The sequence below is a fragment of the Phyllobates terribilis genome, unplaced genomic scaffold (genome assembly GCF_046119375.1).
Source record: "Phyllobates terribilis strain yellow unplaced genomic scaffold, ASM4611937v1 Scaffold_3__8_contigs__length_932513732, whole genome shotgun sequence".
Taxonomy (NCBI): Eukaryota; Metazoa; Chordata; class Amphibia; order Anura; family Dendrobatidae; genus Phyllobates; species Phyllobates terribilis.
In genome coordinates this window covers 344,983,891-345,007,308 of record NW_027362763.1, presented here as the reverse complement: position 1 = coordinate 345,007,308, position 23,418 = coordinate 344,983,891, and the positions used below count along the sequence as shown (strand labels likewise).

Below are 23,418 nucleotides of genomic sequence, written 5' to 3'. Positions count from 1 at the left end.
CACCGTGGGATCACAGGCCAGACGGCATCCACAGTGGCCTATATCTGCCTCATTACAGGGAATCTTCCGTCATGGGTTCCGTCTGAATCACGTATTTCAGAGATTTACACGGAAACTCTGGTGTTAGTGCTCAGCGCAGAGCGCAGGATAAATGTGAGCAGAGCCTTACTGCGATCTTTGGGAGACATAATAAACAAATCAGTAGCAGGTGAAGAATTGGTTTTATTTATTTTTTACACTGTTCCCCGTGCGGTATAAGTGATGAGATTACTTTATTCTTCGTGTCGGTGCGATTACAGAGATACCAGATTTATATCGGGTTTTTATGACTGACAGCTGTCACACACTAAGAGACGCTTTTTTTTGCAAAATCTAGTTTTTGCATCACCATATTTTGAGAGCTATAATTTTTCCATATTTCGGCCGACAGAGTCATGTGATGGCTTTTTTTTTGCGGGACGAGTTGACAGTTTTATTGGTACCATTTTTGGGTACGTGCCATTTTTTGATCGCTTTCTATTCCGTTTTTTGGGAGGTAAAATTAACAAAAACCAACAATTCAGGAATTGTTTTTTGAGGGGTTTTTTTATGCCGTTCTGCGTGTGGTAAAAGTGATCAGGCAGCGATATTCTTCGGGTCAGTACATTTACAGCGATACTACACTTACTGTATTTTTTTTATGTTTTGGCGCTTTTACACAATAAAACAATTTTATAGAAAAAATATTTTTTTTGCATTGCTTTATTCTGAGCGCTCTAACTTTTTTATTTTTCGGCTGATGGAGCTGTATGGCGGCTTTTTTTTTGCGGAACAAGATGTCGTTTTCAGCGGTACCATTTTTATTTCCATTTTGCTTTTTGATCGCATTTTTTTCCACTTTTTGTTTGGCGATATGATGAAAAAGCATATTTTTTTGCTCCATTTTTTATTTATTTTTATTACGGTGTGCACAGAAGGAGTTAATTAGTGTGACAGTTTTATAGATCGGGTTGTTTCGGACGCAGCGATATCAAATATGTGTACTTTTTTTTGTTTTGCATAAATATATGGATTTATTGGTTTAATATTTTATTTATTTATTTTTATTTATTTTGTGATTTTGTTTTTAACAGTTTAAAAACATTTTTTTTTACTTTTTTTTTACATTTTTACTTAGTCCCTGTATGGGACATTAATTTTTATTTTTATGATCACTGATCTCATGTAATGTAATAGACATGTATTACATTACATGAGATCTTTGCTGACTGTTTCACAGTCAGTGTGTCCTGCCAGGCTTCAGCTGCAGGCTGAGCCAGGCAGGACACCATATATGGCAGATCTGGAGGCGGTCATGTGACCTCCAGCTGCCATAGCAACGCCAGGTCCTGGAAGGTATAAGGGGGCCGTCGGAGAGGTAAGTGGACGACCCCCTCTCCTCCTGCTGTCTTCTATATGCCGCGATCACTATAGATCGTGGCATATAGAAGACAGCAAAGGTTTAACATCACTGGGACCTGATCCAATCAGGTCCCGATGATGTTCCCTGTCAGAGCAAACGCTCTGCACCGGAATCGCAGTGCTTGCAGGACCCTGGGGATCCTGAGCGCTGCGAGACCACCCACCGTTTTTAAACGTCGGCGCTGTACAGAGCCCAGCAAGCGCCGACGTTTATCTACAGTGGGCCGTCGCGAAGCGGTTAAGGGGTTTTCCCACAAACAAAAGTTCAATCCATAAATTGGCTGTGTCTGACCAGGTATGGATCATACCACAGCTCCTGGGCAGGGGAGGAAGCAAAAGACAATACAGACATTACAGCAGGGGATCACAGAGGATTCATTTTCTGAGGTAAAACATTTCACTGCCTGTTGTTAAACAATATTTTAAATATTTAATATATTTTAATATTATATATTTAATATTATGTCTGTATTGTCTTTTGCTTCCTCCCCTCCCCAGGAGATGTGGTATGTTCCATACCCGGTCAGACACAGCCAATTTTTAAAATGAACTGTTGTTTGTTCTCCAGGTTGGCATTACTACAGAGCATTCAATGGGGGGCATGTACTTTTCCCCCATGTAAGACATTGCCCAATCATAAGTCGAATACAATATATCACAGAAAAGAAAACACCCCACAATAGCTTAAAATATGTTTCTAAGTATGTCAGATGTAATGGCATACAGCTCTGGTCTCCTGATATAACCTTGTGTATGATTAGAGAGTGCTGGGAGTAGAGCAAAGATGACTGACACTTTTCAGATAAAGTCACGGCAGTCAGTGAGTTAGGAGAGGCAGCACAGCTGAGTTAAGCTGCGTCACATTACAAACCCTTCTATAATCTCTCCTCCTATCATAGCACTGTTATGTATGCTGTACTGTTGCTATCCCCACACTTCCTGTCTGGAGTTCACAGCTGTAAGATATCAGTAATCACATTTATGTCTCTTGTGCTCACGGCAACCTGGCAACTTGTATTTCATTTGCAGTGAGAGGAGAGCAGGTTTTCAATACATCTTAATCAGGAGTAGCCTGATCTCAGCTACTTTGGGTCCTGTTCTGATTCTCCTGTGTGTTCCTTCCTAATTATGATTAGTTAGCATCATGCAGGGGTAAGAAGTAGACGCCTCCAGTGAAAACTCTCTGATAACGCCCACTTGGAGTTAACAAAAATCAATTCATTAGGTGCCAAATATGTTGATTGCTAATATCACCACAACAAAGAGCCCAAATTTAATAAAAAAAAATTCTGCTCTGCAGCCCTTATTACATCCTGTGACCAGTTAAACATGAAACATTAGGTAAAAAGTTATCTTTAACTAAAGACATAATATTATAAGTAGATATGATAATGAAAATGTATTAATATACAAACATTATTTGATCAGATTCAGGAACTGAACAACAGGAATGTACAAATATTAAAACATTGAGCTCACAAATGAAACAGGTTTTGACAGATTCTATTGTTATAGGAAGAATAAAGGTAAATCTACAGAAAGCATAAAGGAAACATCAGATTGACAGAATCCCCATATATACTCGTCTAAGGGAAGATACTAGAGATGGTGAGAATTGTTTCACATGACCTGGTCCAATGGTCACATCAGCAATCTGTGACTGTCGGACAAGAACCATGAAAACTGCCTTATACCCGCAGCATCCGCTGCTCTTCTTTTTTCATTAGTTGGCTTGGCACAATGTCAAAACGCAATAATGATGTGATGCAAACTGTCTAATCAAAAGAGGAGCTCGGGATGCCATCAGGTAAGAGGCACTTCGCAGGTCTCTCGTCCAGCAACCACAGATTACTGACTTGAACGCTGGAACTGGTCCTGCGAATTGATTTGCACGATCTCTAGTAGGTATATTATATTGCTTGCATCTTCTCCAGTATAGCCTTAAATAACATGAGCTGGTCACTTCCATTACTTTCCCATATAGCTGATGTATTGTACTTACCGGTGTATCCAGCATTACATGTACAGATATAACTTCCCTCTGTGTTAGTACAGGTGGCATCAGCTGCACAGTTGTGCTTTCCTCCACATTCATCAATATCAGCACAATATGACCCATTACCTGATGACAATACAGAAATATAATAACTTATTAATGAAGCCTGTTATTAAGAGGCCATGCACTAAAGAGCTCAGGTACTAAATTCTGTGGGACAAACTGCAGCCATGGTCTATCCGTCTGCACCAATAAAAAGGCAAATTACAGAAGCACGTATCAAAGTTCCCTTATTGAAGTAATTGAGAAGAAAAAACTAAGGGTCAAATGAATCTATTACAATACTAAATGCAAATATTGTGTCTGACAGCCTCATACATCATTAATATACAGAATATTACAGCCTGGTCAGTCAGTGTAATATAATCCTAAATGTAAATGTGTCAGGGACAGACTTATTATCGGTGCAAACTGTGCAGTCACAAAGGGGCCCAAAAGGTAAGGGGGCCACTACCACCTCCACAGCAGCAAGCAGCTTCTGTCACAGACACGTCAAAGGGTGCATTATGATGAGTTTTTGGATGGGAATAGGCCCATATGCTGTTCTTGCACAGGGGACCTTTTCTGTCTGTGTCCGCCCCTGTTACATGATATTTACAGTGTTGTCATTGTTATTGGAGAATTATTAACTATAGATGGCGTCCAGTGAATAGCTGTATATAGAGACATCTCTAGTGATAAGTGATTACCTTGGTATCCATCATTACATGAACATAAGAAGCTTCCTGTTCTGTTACTGCACGTTGCATCAGGAGAACAATCACTGCCATTCTTACATGGTGGCAGTGCCTCACAGTCATGTCCATCACCTATCAAAAGACCATAATGTAATGAATGAAGTACAACGATTAAATAAACATATTTGTGGCAATTAAAATTAAGGTTTCTTTTAATATTAAAGAATCATATTTTACACAGATTGACAAAATTACATTTAAGGTGGGACCACTGCTGCATTAAACAGTATAATGGACTATACATTAAAATATATATATATATGTATATATATATATATATATATATATATATATATATATATATATATATATATATATAAAAATTAAAGACAGGAATCAATGACATTAAGTCAGAACTCACCCCAGAATCCACCCTTACAAGTACAGGTGTAATTTCCTATTGTGTTATTGCAGGTTGCATTAGATGAACAGGTATGGCCATTCTCACATTCATCAATATCCTCACAGTGGGTCCCATTACCTGATCAATGTAACATATTTCACAGTTATCAGAGGATAGAACAATGCAGGTAAACGTGAAAATAAAAATTTACTGCTGAAACACATAAGTTGTTATTTTGCAAGTCACAACCAATAAGGCCACAATCATTGGGCATAAAGTATGGGTCATGTATGAAGTGTCGATAAGACTGAACTACAGTTTATTTCCCCTAAGTTTGATGTGAACTGTTAGTATTTTATATCTGAAAGAATGAGTTTCATTTTCTTTATTAGATCTAATATATTATTTTTCTTCCTTATATGAGCATGGTCTTACATTTCTATAGCACAGCAGTCTATCAAAGTGTTGTAAATTTATATACATAGACTCACCTGTCTGCTTTTGACTCCCATTAAAAAGTACACCTCATCATATGCATTTTAGTCAGGATACTGCTGTAGCAGACTTTGTCAGTAGCTGCACTTCACCAAACAGTTACATGAATTGTCCAATACTGCACAATCCCTTCTTAACTGCTAAAGAGGGCCCATATGAAATAAAAAACACATCCTCACATCTCAGATCAATGACATTACTGCGATGTCAGTGGTGTGTCTCCTGACCGCCATGTGACATTTTTATGTCATGTGACCGCTGCAGCCAATCAGCAGGCTTTACTATTCCATCAGAACAGACGTCTGCTTTCTTTAGCAGTTAAGAAGGGATTGTCCAGGGGTGAAAAACTCATTAAAGAAAGGTGTAAGCAGGAATCAAAGGCAAATCAGAACCTACCGGAGAATCCACCCTTACAAGTACAGATGTAATTTCCTATTGTGTTATTGCAGGTTGCATTAGATGAACAGGTATGGCCGGTCAGACATTCATCAATATCATCACAGTGGGTCCCATTACCTGAATACATAATGAATTACAGTTACTAAGGTTTTTACCCATGTAGCACATACCACGATGCAGCAAGATATTTAATACAAAAAAGCTTGTAACTTGACTTATTATTGTGCAAATCTGAAACAAGAAGTGATTAATGATTTCACACAAATACGAGTTCATGTATGAAATGGCGATTAGACTGAACTACAGTTTATTCCAGTTTATTATTTTAATAGAATCACGACTTTATCTGTTTATAATTATAAGAATTCAATATCTGGAAAATGAGGACTCACCTGTGAATCCATCCTTACAGGAACAGATGAAACTTCCTATTGTGTTATTGCAGGATGCATTAGGTGAACAGGTATGGCCGGTCAGACATTCATCAATATCATCACAGTGGGTCCCTGTACCTGATTAATAGAAAATGTTTTACAGTTAATTGAGGATATTTCTTTACAGTTAGGCTAGATTCACACTTACTCGGCGCTCTATATTAAGCACTCCATCCAGGGGCTACGTCATTTTTTAGAAAACAGAATTCAGACGTACAATCCCCCCATGGTGTATTCTTTTACTACATATAGGCAAATAAAGAATCTACATTTGGACTTTGAGCTCCTTTCTATCCCTGACCTTCTATTTAGTGGGACACAAAGTAGAGGTGACAACACGCGGTGCCATGAAATAAAATGTTTAGAATTCTGACACCGGCTCTCATCTTATAGGAAGAATAAAGGGAAATCTACTGCAAGCTCTCACTGATATTAGTGCCACTGATAGCTACAAAGCTACAATGCCACTTTCATACCAAAGAGATAATTTAATAGAATTACTCAATTTCTCACCTGTAAATCCATCCTTACAAGTACAGGTGTAATTTCCTATTGTGTTATTGCAGGTTGCATTAGATGAACAGGTATTGCCGGTCTGACATTCATCAATATCATCACAGTGGGTCCCATTACCTGAATATATAATGAATTACAGACAATTGCAGATATTTCATTACCCATGTAGTACATACCACGATGCAGCAAGATGTTTAAATATAAAACAGCTTGTAATTTGACATATTTATTGGCCTTTGCTGTATTAAATGTCCAGTGAACTGCGGTGGCGACGACTCACTGGTGGACGCAGGGCAAGGAGAGTTCAGCTCAATTTGTTTTCTTCTAAAGCAATCTGCTATCAAAATGTAACTGAAAGGGAACAACCCCTTTAATGCATTATGTGTTAAATTAAAGAAAGCTACTGTACATCTGTAACATTTGAGATCAATGTGAAAACGATGAATTATTCTGGAAGCAAATCAACAAGTTATTATTGTGCACATCAGGAACAATAAGTGATTAATGATTGGACACAAATTAGAGTTCATGTATAAAATTTTAATTAGACTGAAGTACAGTTTATTACATCAGTTTTTTTAATAGAACCATGGCTTAATCTGTTTAATTATTAGAATTCAATATCTGGAAAATTAGGATTTACCTGAGAATCCATCCTTACAAGTACAGATGTAATTTCCTATAGTGTTATTGCAGGTTGCATTAGGTGAGCAGGTATTATTGGTCTCACATTCATCAATATCATCACAGTGGTTCCCATTAACTGATCAATATAAAATGTTTTACAGTTAAAAATAACTTTTCACCAACTTTGTCACATTGATCTAGACCAGTGGTTCTTAACCTTGTTTGAGGTACCGAACACACCAGTTTCAAATGCACATTCACCGAACCTTTCTTTAGTGATAAATCAAATATGATTTTTTTCCAAATTCAAGACATAGGTATATGTTTTTTTACTGGTACACAAAATGAACCGTGCATGAACATCACCTTGATCAAAGAACAAAACCAACACAGTGCATGAACTCACAACAAACTACATCCCAGCAAATCAGTGTGACTTCTGCTGTTGTTTTTGAGAGACCAGTTCAGATATGCGTGGCTTCACTTTGGCAAGTGCTACTCTCATGTCATTTTCACAGCAAAGTCTGTTCCTTCTCTTTGTTTTTATGTCCAGCATCCTCGAAAAGGATTGTTTGCAGAGATATGTTGTAACAAATGGTATAAAAAATTCCAGGGCTTTCTTAGCAATAATTGAGTACTTTTCCAACTGTCGACACCAAAACGTTGAGAGTGTTGTTGCTATGAAGAGTTGCTGTTGAACCTGGCTCTGCTGAATTTCAATGATTTCGTCGAGGTATTCATAATTGACATCTGCTGTCTCAACAGCAAACGTGAACGGCTGTCTCACCCATGCTGGATATGACTCTCTTGTATTGAAATATTCGTCGAGAGACTTTGCAAGCTCATCTAAGTGCGTGGCAATTGTTTTCTTCTGTTCCATGGATACAGAAATGTCTCCGGTTCCAGACACATCTTCGATCTTACTTATACAGTCGTCCAGAAGGGGAAAGTTTGCAAAGTTATTGTTCTCTGTTCGTAGTTTCCATAACGGTAGTTTTTTTTTAAAAGCCTTCAGGTTTTCTTCAGCTTCCATGATGTTGACTCCACCACCCTGCATCTGCTGATTTGAGATGATTTAGAGCTGCAAATATATCAGCCATGTACGCTAAAATGAGAATGAACTCAGGATTTTTGAAGCAATCTACATGACATTGTTGGTGCTCTTGCAAAAACAGGGCTAATTCCACACGCATGGCAAAAACACGATTCAGCTCCTGTCCCCGGGATAACCACCGAACATTAGAATGGTACAGGAGTACCTCGAATTCAGAGCCTATTTCTTTACACAGCTCCCTGAAGATGCGGTGCCTCAGAGCACTATTTCGCACATAGTTCACACATTCCACTACAATTTTTAATACTTCTGCCATTTTTGGAGGCAAGGTTTTTGTTGCCAACGCATGCCTGTGCAGAATACAATGCGTAACAATGATGTGTGGTGCATCGGCTTTTACTAGTGCACCAAAACCAGACTTTCTTCCCAGCATGACTGGAGCTCCGTCCGTACAAACTGCAGAAACCATATCCCATGAAAGATTGTTGTCTCTGAGGAAGTCATCCACAAGCTTCTTCACATCGGCTGCCTTAGTTGTTGTAAGAGGCTTACAAAATGAAAACTGTTCTCTTATCATGTTGTTCTTCACATAGCGCACGAAAACAGCAAGCTGGCTTAGATTAGAAACGTCTGTGGTCTCGTCGAGTTGAAGACTGAATTTTGCCGGACTTGAATTTAGATCTGCGACTACTTGAGCCAAGATGTCTTTACTCATGCACTCTATTCTGTCACTGATTGTGTCATTTGAAAGAGGAATTTGGGATAATTTACCTTCGGCCGCTGTTCCGAGTATCAGATTCGCCATCTTTAATGCTGCTGGTTTTATGAGTGTTTCACCGATGGTGTGCAGCTTGCCCTGCTTTGCGATCAGCTAAGCAACTTCGTACGATGCGATGAGGATTGGTTTGTTCACGGGTACAAATCCAAGAGCTGGCAGAGTGGCCCTTTCATCGAATCTGGCTCTTTTCACCTTGAATTCAGCAAGCGTTGTGTTCTTGTATTCCTCATCTCCATGCAGCTTCAAGAAGTGTTCCTTCAGTTTTGCCGGTGCGAGCCTAGAGTTGCTCAACTTGGCATTGCAAATCATGCAGATAGGACACTGACTCCCATCACGTTCTGTGATACATGTGAATCCATGTTGTACATATTCGTCCGACCACTTTCTTTTTTTGTTCGACATAGTTAGTATGGATTACTGAACACACTAAATTCCCCGCAGCACTGATTGGCCAATTAATGTAACGTGACCATCTGCAGCAAGTGATGGCCAAGCGGGGAGTGTCATCACAAATTTACTTAATGAGTCGGGTGTGTCTTGACCTCCGTGGGCGGAGGCTCCGCCGAACCCCTGAGACCGACTCACCGAACACCTAGGGTTCGATAGAACCCCGGTTAAGAACCACTGATCTAGACCAACACTGTAAAAGTGGCCTCAGAGTAAACTAACATAGTGTAGGGAGATTCACTGCTGCAGAAGGGACAGTGTGTTCTATAGTGTTTATTTACCTGCTAGTGCAAGATTAATCCAACAGCCCATTTTAGGACTAATTCCAATTGATTCTATTCTATAATACTGCTCTTAGCTGCAATTATGATGGGATTAGCTTCTGAAGTAGGAAGACTGTATTAGAAGCACTTAGAGCAGGGTTGATTGCATAGTCCTTGATGCTGGTATGTTAAACCAACAGCCCTTTTTAAGGTTAATTCAACTAGACTCTATTCTCTCATAATACTGCTCATATCTGAAAATAATTTAGGGTTAGCAAGGTGAAGTAGGTTGTAATGCAGCAGTATTCACAAAGTGCGTTAAGGAGGCAGTGACCCAGGTTAGTCAAACTTAAAAGTCTTCATTTTGGCAACTCACAACAAAAAGGCAAACGTTATTCTCTGGATCGCAGAGAGTTCCTACTCTCAAACTTGCAAACCAAACACTGACACACCCAAAACTTTAGTGCAGGTTTAAATGAAAACTGTGGCCATGGGCCACTTGTAAGACCCAGACTGGAGGGAGAGACCCATCCCATTACCGATCCTATATATTTTTCCAAAAATAAATCCCATATCAGGTTTTCCTAAATCTGACATGGTCAAATAGCTTGACCAAGTCCAATGTTACTTTTATTTTGCATTGTAACCACAGCTGCGGCTGTGATTACAATGCACTCCAGCGGGTTCAATATGCCTCTATGAGCATCCTAGGGGATACATAACAGCCCTCGCATATGATTCCCCTCACTGTCTCACAAAGTATTAGCGAATTAGAGACATTTAGCATATTTGATTGCGTTAAAGACTTTGTTGCTGCCATGTACAAGAAAAAATCAATTCAGGGACAATTCAAATATATTCTATTCTGTAATATTTCCGCTCATATCTGAAAATAATTTAGGGGTAGGTGGGGGAGTAGGTATTTGCGTATAAGAGACATTTCGGAACTGTTGATTGCGTTACAGTCAGATCTTGTGGCTGCCACGTACAAAAAAAATCCTGTCAGGGACAATTGAAATAGATTCTATTCTGTAATAACACTGCTCATATCTGGAAATAATTTAGGGTTAGCTCCACTCCTTCACTTGGACCTCCGCCTCCTGGTTCAATATTACTTTTTATTATTATTATTCTATGTTATTTAAAGTAATTTTCCTACCCACATTTGTAGGCAGGGCAACTGTTCTACTCTTACCCACATTCTGCTTCTTTTTGCAGCCCCCTAGACCATTGTACCCTAGACCTATGACTATTGTACAGCCATTTTACAGCACAAAATTTTGGGTCCCCATTTACTTATATGAGATTTGGTCCTGGGTTAAGTTTGGGTCAATTTCTGGTACCTGATCTGAACTTTCTCAAGTTCGACCGAACATGCCAAAGTTGCCAAACCTGAACTTCTACGGGTTCACTCATCCCTAGCTACCAGGTTGCAGCCATTATCACACACGACCATGCCTTTTTGTAGGTTCAGTGGCGAGAGCCACTGATCTGCCTTGTCTGGTAAACCTTTGCACAACTCTGCGGCGGTGTGCAGTTTGTCACCTAAGCAAATGAGTTTCAGCAGACCATGTTGGTGCTTCACAGTGCCAGTGCTGCAGTGCTTCCAGCTTGTGACTGACATGAACTTGAATTCCGAGATGTAGGATGAGGCCCACTAAAATGTATGTCTAAGGGTGAGGTGGAGGAAACTCTGATTGCAATATGGTCCGCAATCCTTGGTGTTAATAGCATGTGTGCCGACCCAGGGTCCGACTCGGTCCCCGCTCCACTAGGTTCTCCCAGTGCGCCGTCAGGGAACTATGTCATCCCTGGCCAAAACCACTTGTCCACGTGTTAGTGGTTAAGTGGACCTTCCCAGTAACTGCGTTAGTCATGGCACGGGTTATGTTATGGGACACATGCTGGCTTAAAGCGGGAATGGCACACCGGGAAAAATAGTGGCGGCTTGGGACCGAGTACCAAAGGATTGAACTTTTTGACCACCATGGTAAACGTTATGTCTGTAGCCAAACCAACACAGCTCATCACCCCAAGAACCATCATATGGTGGGGTGCTGGCAGCATCATGCTGTGGAGATTTTTTTTGGCGACAGATAGAGGGAAAATGGTCTGAATCGATGAGAAGATGGATGGTGTGAAATACAGGGATGTACTTGAGCAAAACCTGTTTTAGTCTGTCAGTGATTTGAGACTTGGACAGAGGTTCACCTTCCAACAAAACAACGGCCCAAAGCATACTGCTAAAGCAACACTTGAGTGGTTTAAGAGGAAACATGTAAATGTGGGTTCACTTGTCTCCTGGGACTCAACATAGAGGGAGGAAGAAGGATGAGGGTAAGGAATATGTGGTCCAGACTCTTGACTAGTGAGAATGGACCGTGTGGAAGAGAGGTTGGTGCTGGGAAACAGACTAGAAGCATTATCTGCCATTCAACCGACCACCTGTTTGCACTGTTCTGGCTTCATGAGTGGTGTCCCGAGTCCCTTATGCAAAGTGGGACAGGAAGCTAGGTCTTGTGGATGACCGTATTTGTTGTACTCCCACTTGCAAACTGTATAGGATTATTTTTGAAAATAAAATATGTAAGCTGAAGATAAATATAGTGTGAGGGCCCCCTGAGATCCCTTCAAAATTTACGAGTGAGGGCCGCCTGCTGGCCCTCCGAAATGTGTGACTAAAGGCCACCTGACTGGCCATTAAACATTTATGAGTAAGGGCCACTTGCTGGCACGCCAAAGTTTTTGCATAAGGACTGCCTGATGGCCCTCCAAAATGTATGATTGTGGGCCGTCAAATGGCCCCCCAAAATTTATGACTGATGGCCCTCAAAAATGTATGACTAAGTGCCGCCTGATGGCTTTCCAAAAATTTGGATCGTGGGCCGCATGTTAACCCTGTTGATATGGTGTAGGAGGAGGACAAAAAAAATATTAAACCATGAACCATATACCCTTTTTGGGGTGGTAAAATAAGAGTTGGATGCCTCAAGTTCCTTGTTCTGCCAGTTGTACCCCAAGTAGTGGCCTTGAATCGGAGACTCCTTGTTAGCCACAGAAGTCCCACTCCTTCTAAATGGAAATGTTTTCTAAAGCCCTACTGTACATGTGTTCCAGGGTGTATTGGAGTGCTTCCTAATATTTGGAAGCCCTTGCACATAGTGCATACACTTTACTAGTCTAGGAGTACTACTGCTTCCAAATGAGGAGAAGCGGTTTTCTGAGGCCATCCTGTACGTGTATTCCCTCCAGACAATTTTTAATAGGCCTTGCACTTAGTACATAGGCTTTACCAGTCTAGCAGTCCCACTCCTTAAAATGGGCTAAAATTTCAGAAATTTCATGCACACGATTCCTTATTTTTTTTCCTTACTGAAATGAAAAACAGCTGCATTTGTAAAAAAAGGAGCATATCAGTTCTTTCAGTGTTTTTGCAGAATTTTTTCATTTTTTTGAAAGCAATGAGAAAGTGCAAAAATGCAGCAAAGACGCTATGTGTGAACATAGCCTAACGGTTGGAGGAGGCGTTTTTTATTTCTCTTTTTTATTTGCTTTTTATATACAAGACAGTATACTGGAAAGAATTTTTCCTAACCTTTTTTCCTGTAAAATCCGTTTTATCTTTGGTTTGGTATGTTTTGTAAAAGTGGCGTAATACTCTGACAACATTGTTCCCAGCATAGAGTTGGGAATCAGAGATGTGTACAGGCGTCTTACCCCTGCTGTTCCCATTCCATTTGAGCGCTGTTTCCATCCATTACAGCGATTTTTCCTGCCCCCCTAGACATCCTAGGAGGCTAGGCCAGAAAAAAACTCTATTTTCCCATTGACTTAATTTATGTTCGTTACTCGAGAGTAATGAGCATGCAAACATTTTAGTGCTCACCCATCACTATTTAAAAGATATGATTCTCAGTATGTCAGATGTAATTACATACAGCCCTGAACTCCTGATCTACCCTTGTGTATGATTAAAGAGTGCAAGGAGTAGAGCACAGATGACTTTTCAGATGAAGTCACAGCAGTTAAGGAGGAAGGAGGAGTAGTACAGCTGAGTTAAGCTGTGTCACATTACAAACCCTTCTATAATATATAATCTCTCCTCCTCTCATAGCACAGTTATGTATGCTGTACTGTTGCTATCCCCACCCTTCCTGTCAAGCACAGGTGTAATTTCCTATTGTGCTAGTGCAGAATGCATTGGGTGATCAAATATGGCCGGTATGAAGTGTCGATAAGATTGAACTACAGATTGTTTCCCCAAATTTTGATGTGAACTGTTAGTACTTTATATCTGAAAGAATGAGTTTAATTTTCTTTATAGGGCCTAAGATATTATATAATTATAAGGTAAGATATGGCCTTACCTTTCTATAGCACAGCAGTATATTAAAGTATTGTTTAACACATACACATAGGACCACCTGTCGGTTATGACTCTTATTAAAATGTACACCTCATCAAATGCATTTTAGTCAGGATACTGCTGTAGCAGAATTTGTCAGTAGCTGCACTTTACCAAACAGTTACATAAATTGTCCAATACTGCACAATCCCTTCTTAACTGCTAAAGAGGGCCCATATGAAATAAAAAACACAACCTCACATCTCAGATCAATGACATTACTGCGATGTCAGTGGTGTGTCTCCTGACCGCCATGTGACATTGTTATGTCATGTGACCGCTGCAGCCAATCAGCAGGTTTTACTATTCCATCAGAATAGACGTCTGCTTTCTTTAGCAGTTAAGAAAGGATTGTCCATGGGTGAAAAATCCATTAAAGAAATGTGTAAGCAGCAATCAAAGGCAAATCAGAACCTACCTGAGAATCCATCCTTACAAGTACAGGTGTAATTTCCTATTGTGTTATTGCAGGTTGCATTAGATGAACAGGTATTGCCGGTCTGACATTCATCAATATCATCACAGTGGGTCCCATTACCTGAATATATAATGAATTACAGTTTACTAAGGTTTTTACCCATGTAGCACATACCACGATGCAGAAAGAAATTTAATACAAAAAAGCTTGTAACTTAACTTATTAATGGGAAAATCGGAAACAAGAAGTGATTAATGATTTGACACAAATTCGAGTTCATGTATGAAATGTCAATCAGACTGAACTACAGTTTATTCCATCAGGTTTTTAATAGAATCACGACTTTATCTGTTTATAATTATAAGAATTCAATATCTGGAAAATGAGGACTTACCTGAGAATCCATCCTTACAGGTACAGGTGTAATTCCCTATTGTGTTAGTGCAGGTGGCATCAGATGAACAGACATTATTGGTCTCACATTCATTAATATCATCACAGAGCATTCCGGTACCTGATTAATATAAAATATTTTACAGTTAAAAATAACTTTTCTGTTGTGCAGATATTAGCAATCAAATGATTTGGCACCTAATGAGGTAATTTTCATTTAAGGGGTTTTCCCACAAACAAAAGTTCAATCCATAAATTGGCTGTGTCTGACCATGTATGGATCATACCACAGCTCCTGGACAGGGGAGGAAGCAAAAGACAATACAGACATTACAGCAGGGGATCACAGAGGATTCTTTTTCTGAGGTAAAACATTTCACTGCCTGTTGTTAAACAATATTTTTAATATTTAATATATTTTCAGATTATATATTTAATATAATGTTTGTATTGTCTTTTGCTTCCTCCCCTCCCCAGGAGATGTGGTATGTTCCATACCCGGTCAGACACAGCCAATTTTTAAAATGAACTTTTGTTCATGGTCAAACACCTTTAATTCAAGGTTGGCATTACTACAGAGTATTCAATGGGGGGCATGTACTTTTTTCCCCATGTAAGACATTGCCCAATCATAAGTCGAATACTGTATATCACAGAAAAAGAAAACACCCCACAATAGCTTAAAATATGTTTCTCAGTATGTCATATGTAATGGCATACAGCTCTGGTCTCCTGATCTAACCTTGTATATGATTAGAGAGTGCTGGGAGTAGAGCAAAGATGACTGACACTTTTCAGATAAAGTCACAGCAGTCAGTGAGTTAGGAGGGGCAGCACAGCTGAGTTAAGCTGTGTCACATTACAAACCCTTCTATAATCTCTCCTCCTCTCATAGCACTGTTATGCATGCTGTACTGTTGATATCCCCACACTTCCTGTCTGGAGTTCACAGCTGTAAGATATCAGTAATCGCATTTATGTCTGTTGTGCTCACGGCAACCTGGCAACTTGTATTTCATTTGCAGTGAGAGTGGAGCAGGCTTTCAATACATCTTAATCAGGAGTAACCTGGTCTCAGCTACTTTGGGTTCTGTTCTTTTTCTCCTGTGTGTTCCTTCCTAATTATGATTAGTTAGCATCATGCAGGGGTAAGAAGTAGACGCCTCCAGTGAAAACTCTCTGATAACGCCCACTTGGAGTTAACAAAAATCAATTCATTAGGTGCCAAATATGTTGATTGCTAATATCACCACAACAAAGAGCCCAAATTTAATAAAAAAATTCTGCTCTGCAGCCCTTATTACATCCTGTGACCAGTTAAACATGAAACATTTGGTAAAAAGTTCTCTTTAACTAAAGACATAATATTATAAGTAGATATGATAATGAAAATGTATTAATATACAAATATTATTTGATCAGATTCAGGAACTGAACAACAGGAATGTACAAATATTAAAACATTGAGCTCACAAATGAAACAGGTTTTGACACATTCTATTGTTATAGGAAGAATAAAGGTAAATCTACAGAAAGCATAAAGGAAACATCAGATTGACAGAATCCCCATATATACTCATCTAAGGGAAGATACTAGAGATGGTGAGAATTGTTTCACATGACCTGGTCCAATGGTCACATCAGCAATCTGTGACTGTCGGACAAGAACCATGAAAACTGCCTTATACCCGCAGCATCCGCTGCTCTTCTTTTTTCATTAGTTGGCTTGGCACAATGTCAAAACGCAATAATGATGTGATGCAAACTGTCTAATCAAAAGAGGAGCTCGGGATGCCATCAGGTAAGAGGCACTTCGCAGGTCTCTCGTCCAGCAACCACAGATTACTGACTTGAACGCTGGAACTGGTCCTGCGAATTGATTTGCACGATCTCTAGTAGGTATATTATATTGCTTGCATCTTCTCCAGTATAGCCTTAAATAACATGAGCTGGTCACTTCCATTACTTTCCCATATAGCTGATGTATTGTACTTACCGGTGTATCCAGCATTACATGTACAGATATAACTTCCCTCTGTGTTAGTACAGGTGGCATCAGCTGCACAGTTGTGCTTTCCTCCACATTCATCAATATCAGCACAATATGACCCATTACCTGATCACAATACAGAAATATAATAACTTATTAATGAAGCCTGTTATTAAGAGGCCATGCACTAAAGAGCTCAGGTACTAAATTCTGTGGGACAAACTGCAGCCATGGTCTATCCGTCTGCACCAATAAAAAGGCAAATTACAGAAGCACGTATCAAAGTTCCCTTATTGAAGTAATTGAGAAGAAAAAACTAAGGGTCAAATGAATCTATTACAATACTAAATGCAAATATTGTGTCTGACAGCCTCATACATCATTAATATACAGAATATTACAGCCTGGTCAGTCAGTGTAATATAATCCTAAATGTAAATGTGTCAGGGACAGACTTATTATCGGTGCAAACTGTGCAGTCACAAAGGGGCCCAAAAGGTAAGGGGGCCACTACCACCTCCACAGCAGCAAGCAGCTTCTGTCACAGACACGTCAATGGGTGCATTATGATGAGTTTTTGGATGGGAATAGGCCCATATGCTGTTCTTGCACAGGGGACCTTTTCTGTCTGTGTCCGCCCCTGTTACATGATATTTACAGCTTTGTCATTGTTATTGGAGAATTATTAACTATGTGAATAGCTGTATATAGAGACATCTCTAGTGATAAGTGATTACCTTGGTATCCATCATTACATGTACATAAGTAGTCTCCTGTTCTGTTACTACATGTTGCATCAGGAGAACAATCACTGCCATTCTTACATGGTGGCAGTGCCTCACAGTCATGTCCATCACCTATCAAAAGACCATAATGTAATGAATGAATTACAATGATTAAATAAACATATTTGTGGCAATTAAAATTAAGGTTTCTTTTAATATTAAAGAATCATATTTTACACAGATTGACAAAAATACATTTAAGGTGGGACCACTTGTGCATTGAACAGTATAATGGACTATACATTAATATATATATAAAAAAAAATTAAAGACAGGAATCAATGACATTAAGTCAGAACTCACCCCAGAATCCACCCTTACAAGTACAGGTGTAATTTCCTATTGTGTTATTGCAGGTTGCATTAGATGAACAGGTATGGCCGGTCTGACATTCATCAATATCCTCACAGTGGGTCCCATTACCTGATCAATGTAACATATTTCACAGTTATCAGAGGATAGAACAATGCAGGTAAATGTGAAAATAAAAATTTACTGCTGAAACACATAAGTTGTTATTTTGCAAGTCACAACCAATAAGGCCACAATCATTGGGCATAAAGTATGGGTCATGTATGAAGTGTCGGTAAGACAGAACTACAGTTTATTTCCCCCAAGTTTGATGTGAACTGTTAGTATTTTATATCTGAAAGAATGAGTTTCATTTTCTTTATTAGATCTAATATATTATTTTTCTTCCTTATATGAGCATGGTCTTACATTTCTATAGCACAGCAGTCTATCAAAGTGTTGTAAATTTATATACATAGACTCACCTGTCTGCTTTTGACTCCCATTAAAAAGTACACCTCATCATATGCATTTTAGTCAGGATACTGCTGTAGCAGACTTTGTCAGTAGCTGCACTTCACCAAACAGTTACATGAATTGTCCAATACTGCACAATCCCTTCTTAACTGCTAAAGAGGGCCCATATGAAATAAAAAACACATCCTCACATCTCAGATCAATGACGTTACTGCGATGTCAGTGGTGTGTCTCCTGACCGCCATGTGACATTTTTATGTCATGTGACCGCTGCAGCCAATCAGCAGGCTTTACTATTCCATCAGAACAGACGTCTGCTTTCTTTAGCAGTTAAGAAGGGATTGTCCAGGGGTGAAAAACTCATTAAAGAAAGGTGTAAGCAGGAATCAAAGGCAAATCAGAACCTACCGGAGAATCCACCCTTACAAGTACAGATGTAATTTCCTATTGTGTTATTGCAGGTTGCATTAGATGAACAGGTATTGCCGGTCTGACATTCATCAATATCATCACAGTGGGTCCCATTACCTGAATACATAATGAATTACAGTTACTAAGGTTTTTACCCATGTAGCACATACCACGATGCAGCAAGATATTTAATACAAAAAAGCTTGTAACTTGACTTATTATTGTGCAAATCTGAAACAAGAAGTGATTAATGATTTCACACAAATACGAGTTCATGTATGAAATGGCGATTAGACTGAACTACAGTTTATTCCAGTTTATTATTTTAATAGAATCACGACTTTATCTGTTTATAATTATAAGAATTCAATATCTGGAAAATGAGGACTCACCTGTGAATCCATCCTTACAGGAACAGATGAAACTTCCTATTGTGTTATTGCAGGTTGCATTAGGTGAACAGGTATGGCCGGTCAGACATTCATCAATATCATCACAGTGGGTCCCTGTACCTGATTAATAGAAAATGTTTTACAGTTAATTGAGGATATTTCTTTACAGTTAGGCTAGGTTCACACTTACTCGGCGCTCTATATTAAGCACTCCATCCAGGGGCTACGTCATTTTTTAGAAAACAGAATTCAGACGTACAATCCCCTCTGGTGTATTCTTTTACTACATATAGGCAAATAAAGAATCTACATTTGGACTTTGAGCTCCTTTCTATCCCTGACCTTCTATTTAGTGGGACACAAAGTAGAGGTGACAACACGCGGTGCCATGAAATAAAATGTTTAGAATTCTGACACCGGCTCTCATCTTATAGGAAGAATAAAGGGAAATCTACTGCAAGCTCTCACTGATATTAGTGCCACTGATAGCTACAAAGCTACAATGCCACTTTCATACCAAAGAGATAATTTAATAGAATTATTCAATTTCTCACCTGTAAATCCACCCTTACAGGTACAGGTGTAATTTCCTATTGTGTTATTACAGGTGGCATTAGATGAACAGGTATTGCCGGTCTGACATTCATCAATATCATCACAGTGGGTCCCATTACCTGAATATATAATGAATTACAGACAATTGCAGATATTTCATTACCCATGTAGTACATACCATGAGGCAGCAAGATGTTTAAATATAAAACAGCTTGTAATTTGACATATTTATTGGCCTTTGCTGTATTAAATGTCCAGTGAACTGCGGTGGCGACGACTCACTGGTGGACGCAGGGCAAGGAGAGTTCAGCTCAATTTGTTTTCTTCTAAAGCAATCTGCTATCAAAATGTAACTGAAAGGGAACAACCCCTTTAATGCATTATGTGTTAAGTTAAAGAAAGCTACTGTACATCTGTAACATTTGAGATCAATGTGAAAATGATGAATTATTCTGGAAGCAAATCAACAAGTTATTATTGTGCACATCAGGAACAATAAGTGATTAATGATTGGACACAAATTAGAGTTCATGTATAAAATTTTAATTAGACTGAAGTACAGTTTATTACATCAGTTTTATTAATAGAACCATGGCTTAATCTGTTTAATTATTAGAATTCAATATCTGGAAAATTAGGATTTACCTGAGAATTCATCCTTACAAGTACAGATGTAATTTCCTATAGTGTTATTGCAAGTTGCATTAGGTGAGCAGGTATTATTGGTCTCACATTCATCAATATCATCACAGTGGTTCCCATTAACTGATCAATATAAAATGTTTTACAGTTAAAAATAACTTTTCACCAACTTTGTCACATTGATCTAGACCAGTGGTTCTTAACCTTGTTTGAGGTACCGAACACACCAGTTTCAAATGCACATTCACCGAACCTTTCTTTAGTGATAAATCAAATATGATTTTTTTCCAAATTCAAGACATAGGTATATGTTTTTTACTGGTACACAAAATGAACCGTGCATGAACATCACCTTGATCAAAGAACAAAACCAACACAGTGCATGAACTCACAACAAACTACATCCCAGCAAATCAGTGTGACTTCTGCTGTTGTTTTTGAGAGACCAGTTCAGATATGCGTGGCTTCACCTTGGCAAGTGCTACTCTCATGTCATTTTCACAGCAAAGTCTGTTCCTTCTCTTTGTTTTTATGTCCAGCATCCTCGAAAAGGATTGTTTGCAGAGATATGTTGTAACAAATGGTATAAAAAATTCCAGGGCTTTCTTAGCAATAATTGGGTACTTTTCCAACTGTCGACACCAAAACGTTGAGAGTGTTGTTGTTCTGAAGAGTTGCTGTTGAACCTGGCTCTGCTGAATTTCAATGATTTCGTCGAGGTATTCATAATTGACATCTGCTGTCTCAACAGCAAACGTGAACAGCTGTCTCACCCATGCTGGATATGACTCTCTTCTATTGAAATATTCGTCGAGAGACTTTGCAAGCTCATCTAAGTGCGTGGCAATTGTTTTCTTCTGTTCCATGGATACAGAAATGTCTCCGGTTCCAGACACATCTTCGATCTTACTTATACAGTCGTCCAGAAGGGGAAAGTTTGCGAAATTATTGTTCTCTGTTCGTAGTTTCCATAGCGGTAGTTTTTTTTTAAAAGCCTTCAGGTTTTCTTCAGCTTCCATGATGTTGACTCCACCACCCTGCATCTGCTGATTTGAGATGATTTAGAGCTGCAAATATATCAGCCATGTACGCTAAAATGAGAATGAACTCAGGATTTTTGAAGGAATCTACATGACATTGTTGGTGCTCTTGCAAAAACAGGGCTAATTTCACACGCATGGCAAAAACACGATTCAGCTCCTGTCCCCGGGATAACCACTGAACATTAGAATGGTACAGGAGTACCTCGAATTCAGAGCCTATTTCTTTACACAGCTCCCTGAAGATGCGGTACCTCAGAGCACTATTTCGCACATAGTTCACACATTCCACTACAGTTTTTAATACTTCTGCCATTTTTGGAGGCAAGGTTTTTGTTGCCAACACATGCCTGTGCAGAATACAATGCGTAACAATGATGTGTAGTGCATCGGCTTTTACTAGTGCACCAAAACCAGACTTTCTTCCCAGCATGACTGGAGCTCCGTCCGTACAAACTGCAGAAACCATATCCCATGAAAGATTGTTGTCTCTGAGGAAGTCATCCACAAGCTTCTTCACATCGGCTGCCTTAGTTGTTGTAAGAGGCTTACAAAATGAAAACTCTTTTCTTATCATGTTGTCTTTCACATAGCGCACGAAAACAGCAAGCTGGCTTAGATTATAAACGTCTGTGGTCTCGTCGAGTTGAAGACTGAATTTTGCAGGACTTGAATTTAGATCTGCGACTACTTGAGCCAAGATGTCTTTACTCATGCACTCTATTCTGTCACTGATTGTGTCATTTGAAAGAGGAATTTGGGATGATTTACCTTCGGCCGCTGTTCCGAGTATCAGATTCGCCATCTTTAATGCTGCTGGTTTTATGAGTGTTTCACCGATGGTGTGCAGCTTGCCCTGCTTTGCGATCAGCTAAGCAACTTCGTACGATGCGGTGAGGATTGGTTTGTTCACGGGTACAAATCCAAGAGCTGGCAGAGTGGCCCTTTCATCAAATCTGGCTCTTTTCACCTTGAATTCAGCAAGCGTTGTGTTCTTGTATTCCTCATCTCCATGCAGCTTCAAGAAGTGTTCCTTCAGTTTTGCCGGTGCGAGCCTAGAGTTGCTCAACTTGGCATTGCAAATCATGCAGATAGGACGCTGACTCCCATCACGTTCTGTGATACATGTGAATCCATGTTGTACATATTCGTCCGACCACTTTCTTTTTTTGTTCGACATAGTTAGTATGGATTACTGAACACACTAAATTCCCCGCAGCACTGATTGGCCAATTAATGTAACGTGACCATCTGCAGCAAGTGATTGCCAAGCGGGGAGTGTCATCACAAATTTACTTAATGAGTCGGGTGTGTCTTGACCTCCGTGGCGGAGGCTCCGCCGAACCCCTGAGACCGACTCACCGAACACCTAGGGTTCGATAGAACCCCAGTTAAGAACCACTGATGTAGACAAACACTGTAAAAGTGGCCTCAGAGTAAATTAACATAGTGTAGGGAGATTCACTGCTGCAGAAGGGACAGTGTGTTCTATAGTGTTTATTTACCTGCTAGTGCAAGATTAATCCAACAGCCCATTTTAGGACTAATTCCAATTGATTCTATTCTATAATACTGCTCTTAGCTGCAATTATGATGGGATTAGCTTCTGAAGTAGGAAGACTGTATTAGAAGCACTTAGAGCAGGGTTGATTGCATAGTCCTTGATGCTGGTATGTTAAACCAACAGCCCTTTTTAAGGTTAATTCAACTAGACTCTATTCTCTCATAATACTGCTCATATCTGAAAATAATTTAGGGTTAGTAAGGTGAAGTAGGTTGTAATGCAGCAGTATTCACAAAGTGCGTTAAGGAGGCAGTGACCCAGGTTAGTCAAACTTAAAAGTCTTCATTTTGGCAACTCACAACAAAAAGGCAAACGTTATTCTCTGGATCGCAGAGAGTTCCTACTCTCAAACTTGCAAACCAAACACTGACACACCCAAAACTTTAGTGCAGGTTTAAATGAAAACTGTGGCCATGGGCCACTTGTAAGACCCAGACTGGAGGGAGAGACCCATCCCATTACCGAT

General features: G+C 39.4%; 1 protein-coding gene across 1 annotated transcript in view; it reads right to left on the bottom strand.

Moving 5' to 3' along the window:
• LOC141258547 (uncharacterized) overlaps positions 1-23,418 on the bottom strand; it is a 264,087-nt gene that overhangs the window by 196,040 nt on the left and 44,629 nt on the right. The window contains exons 21-32 of the mRNA XM_073673525.1: positions 19,152-19,271; positions 18,757-18,876; positions 17,884-18,003; positions 17,533-17,652; positions 16,802-16,921; positions 14,807-14,926; positions 14,413-14,532; positions 5,863-5,982; positions 5,468-5,587; positions 4,595-4,714; positions 4,186-4,305; positions 3,443-3,562 (exon numbers count right to left, since the gene is read on the bottom strand). Of these exons, the coding sequence (XP_073529626.1) occupies positions 3,443-3,562; positions 4,186-4,305; positions 4,595-4,714; positions 5,468-5,587; positions 5,863-5,982; positions 14,413-14,532; positions 14,807-14,926; positions 16,802-16,921; positions 17,533-17,652; positions 17,884-18,003; positions 18,757-18,876; positions 19,152-19,271 (1,440 nt within the window). The remainder of the gene's footprint in view (positions 1-3,442; positions 3,563-4,185; positions 4,306-4,594; positions 4,715-5,467; positions 5,588-5,862; positions 5,983-14,412; positions 14,533-14,806; positions 14,927-16,801; positions 16,922-17,532; positions 17,653-17,883; positions 18,004-18,756; positions 18,877-19,151; positions 19,272-23,418) is intronic.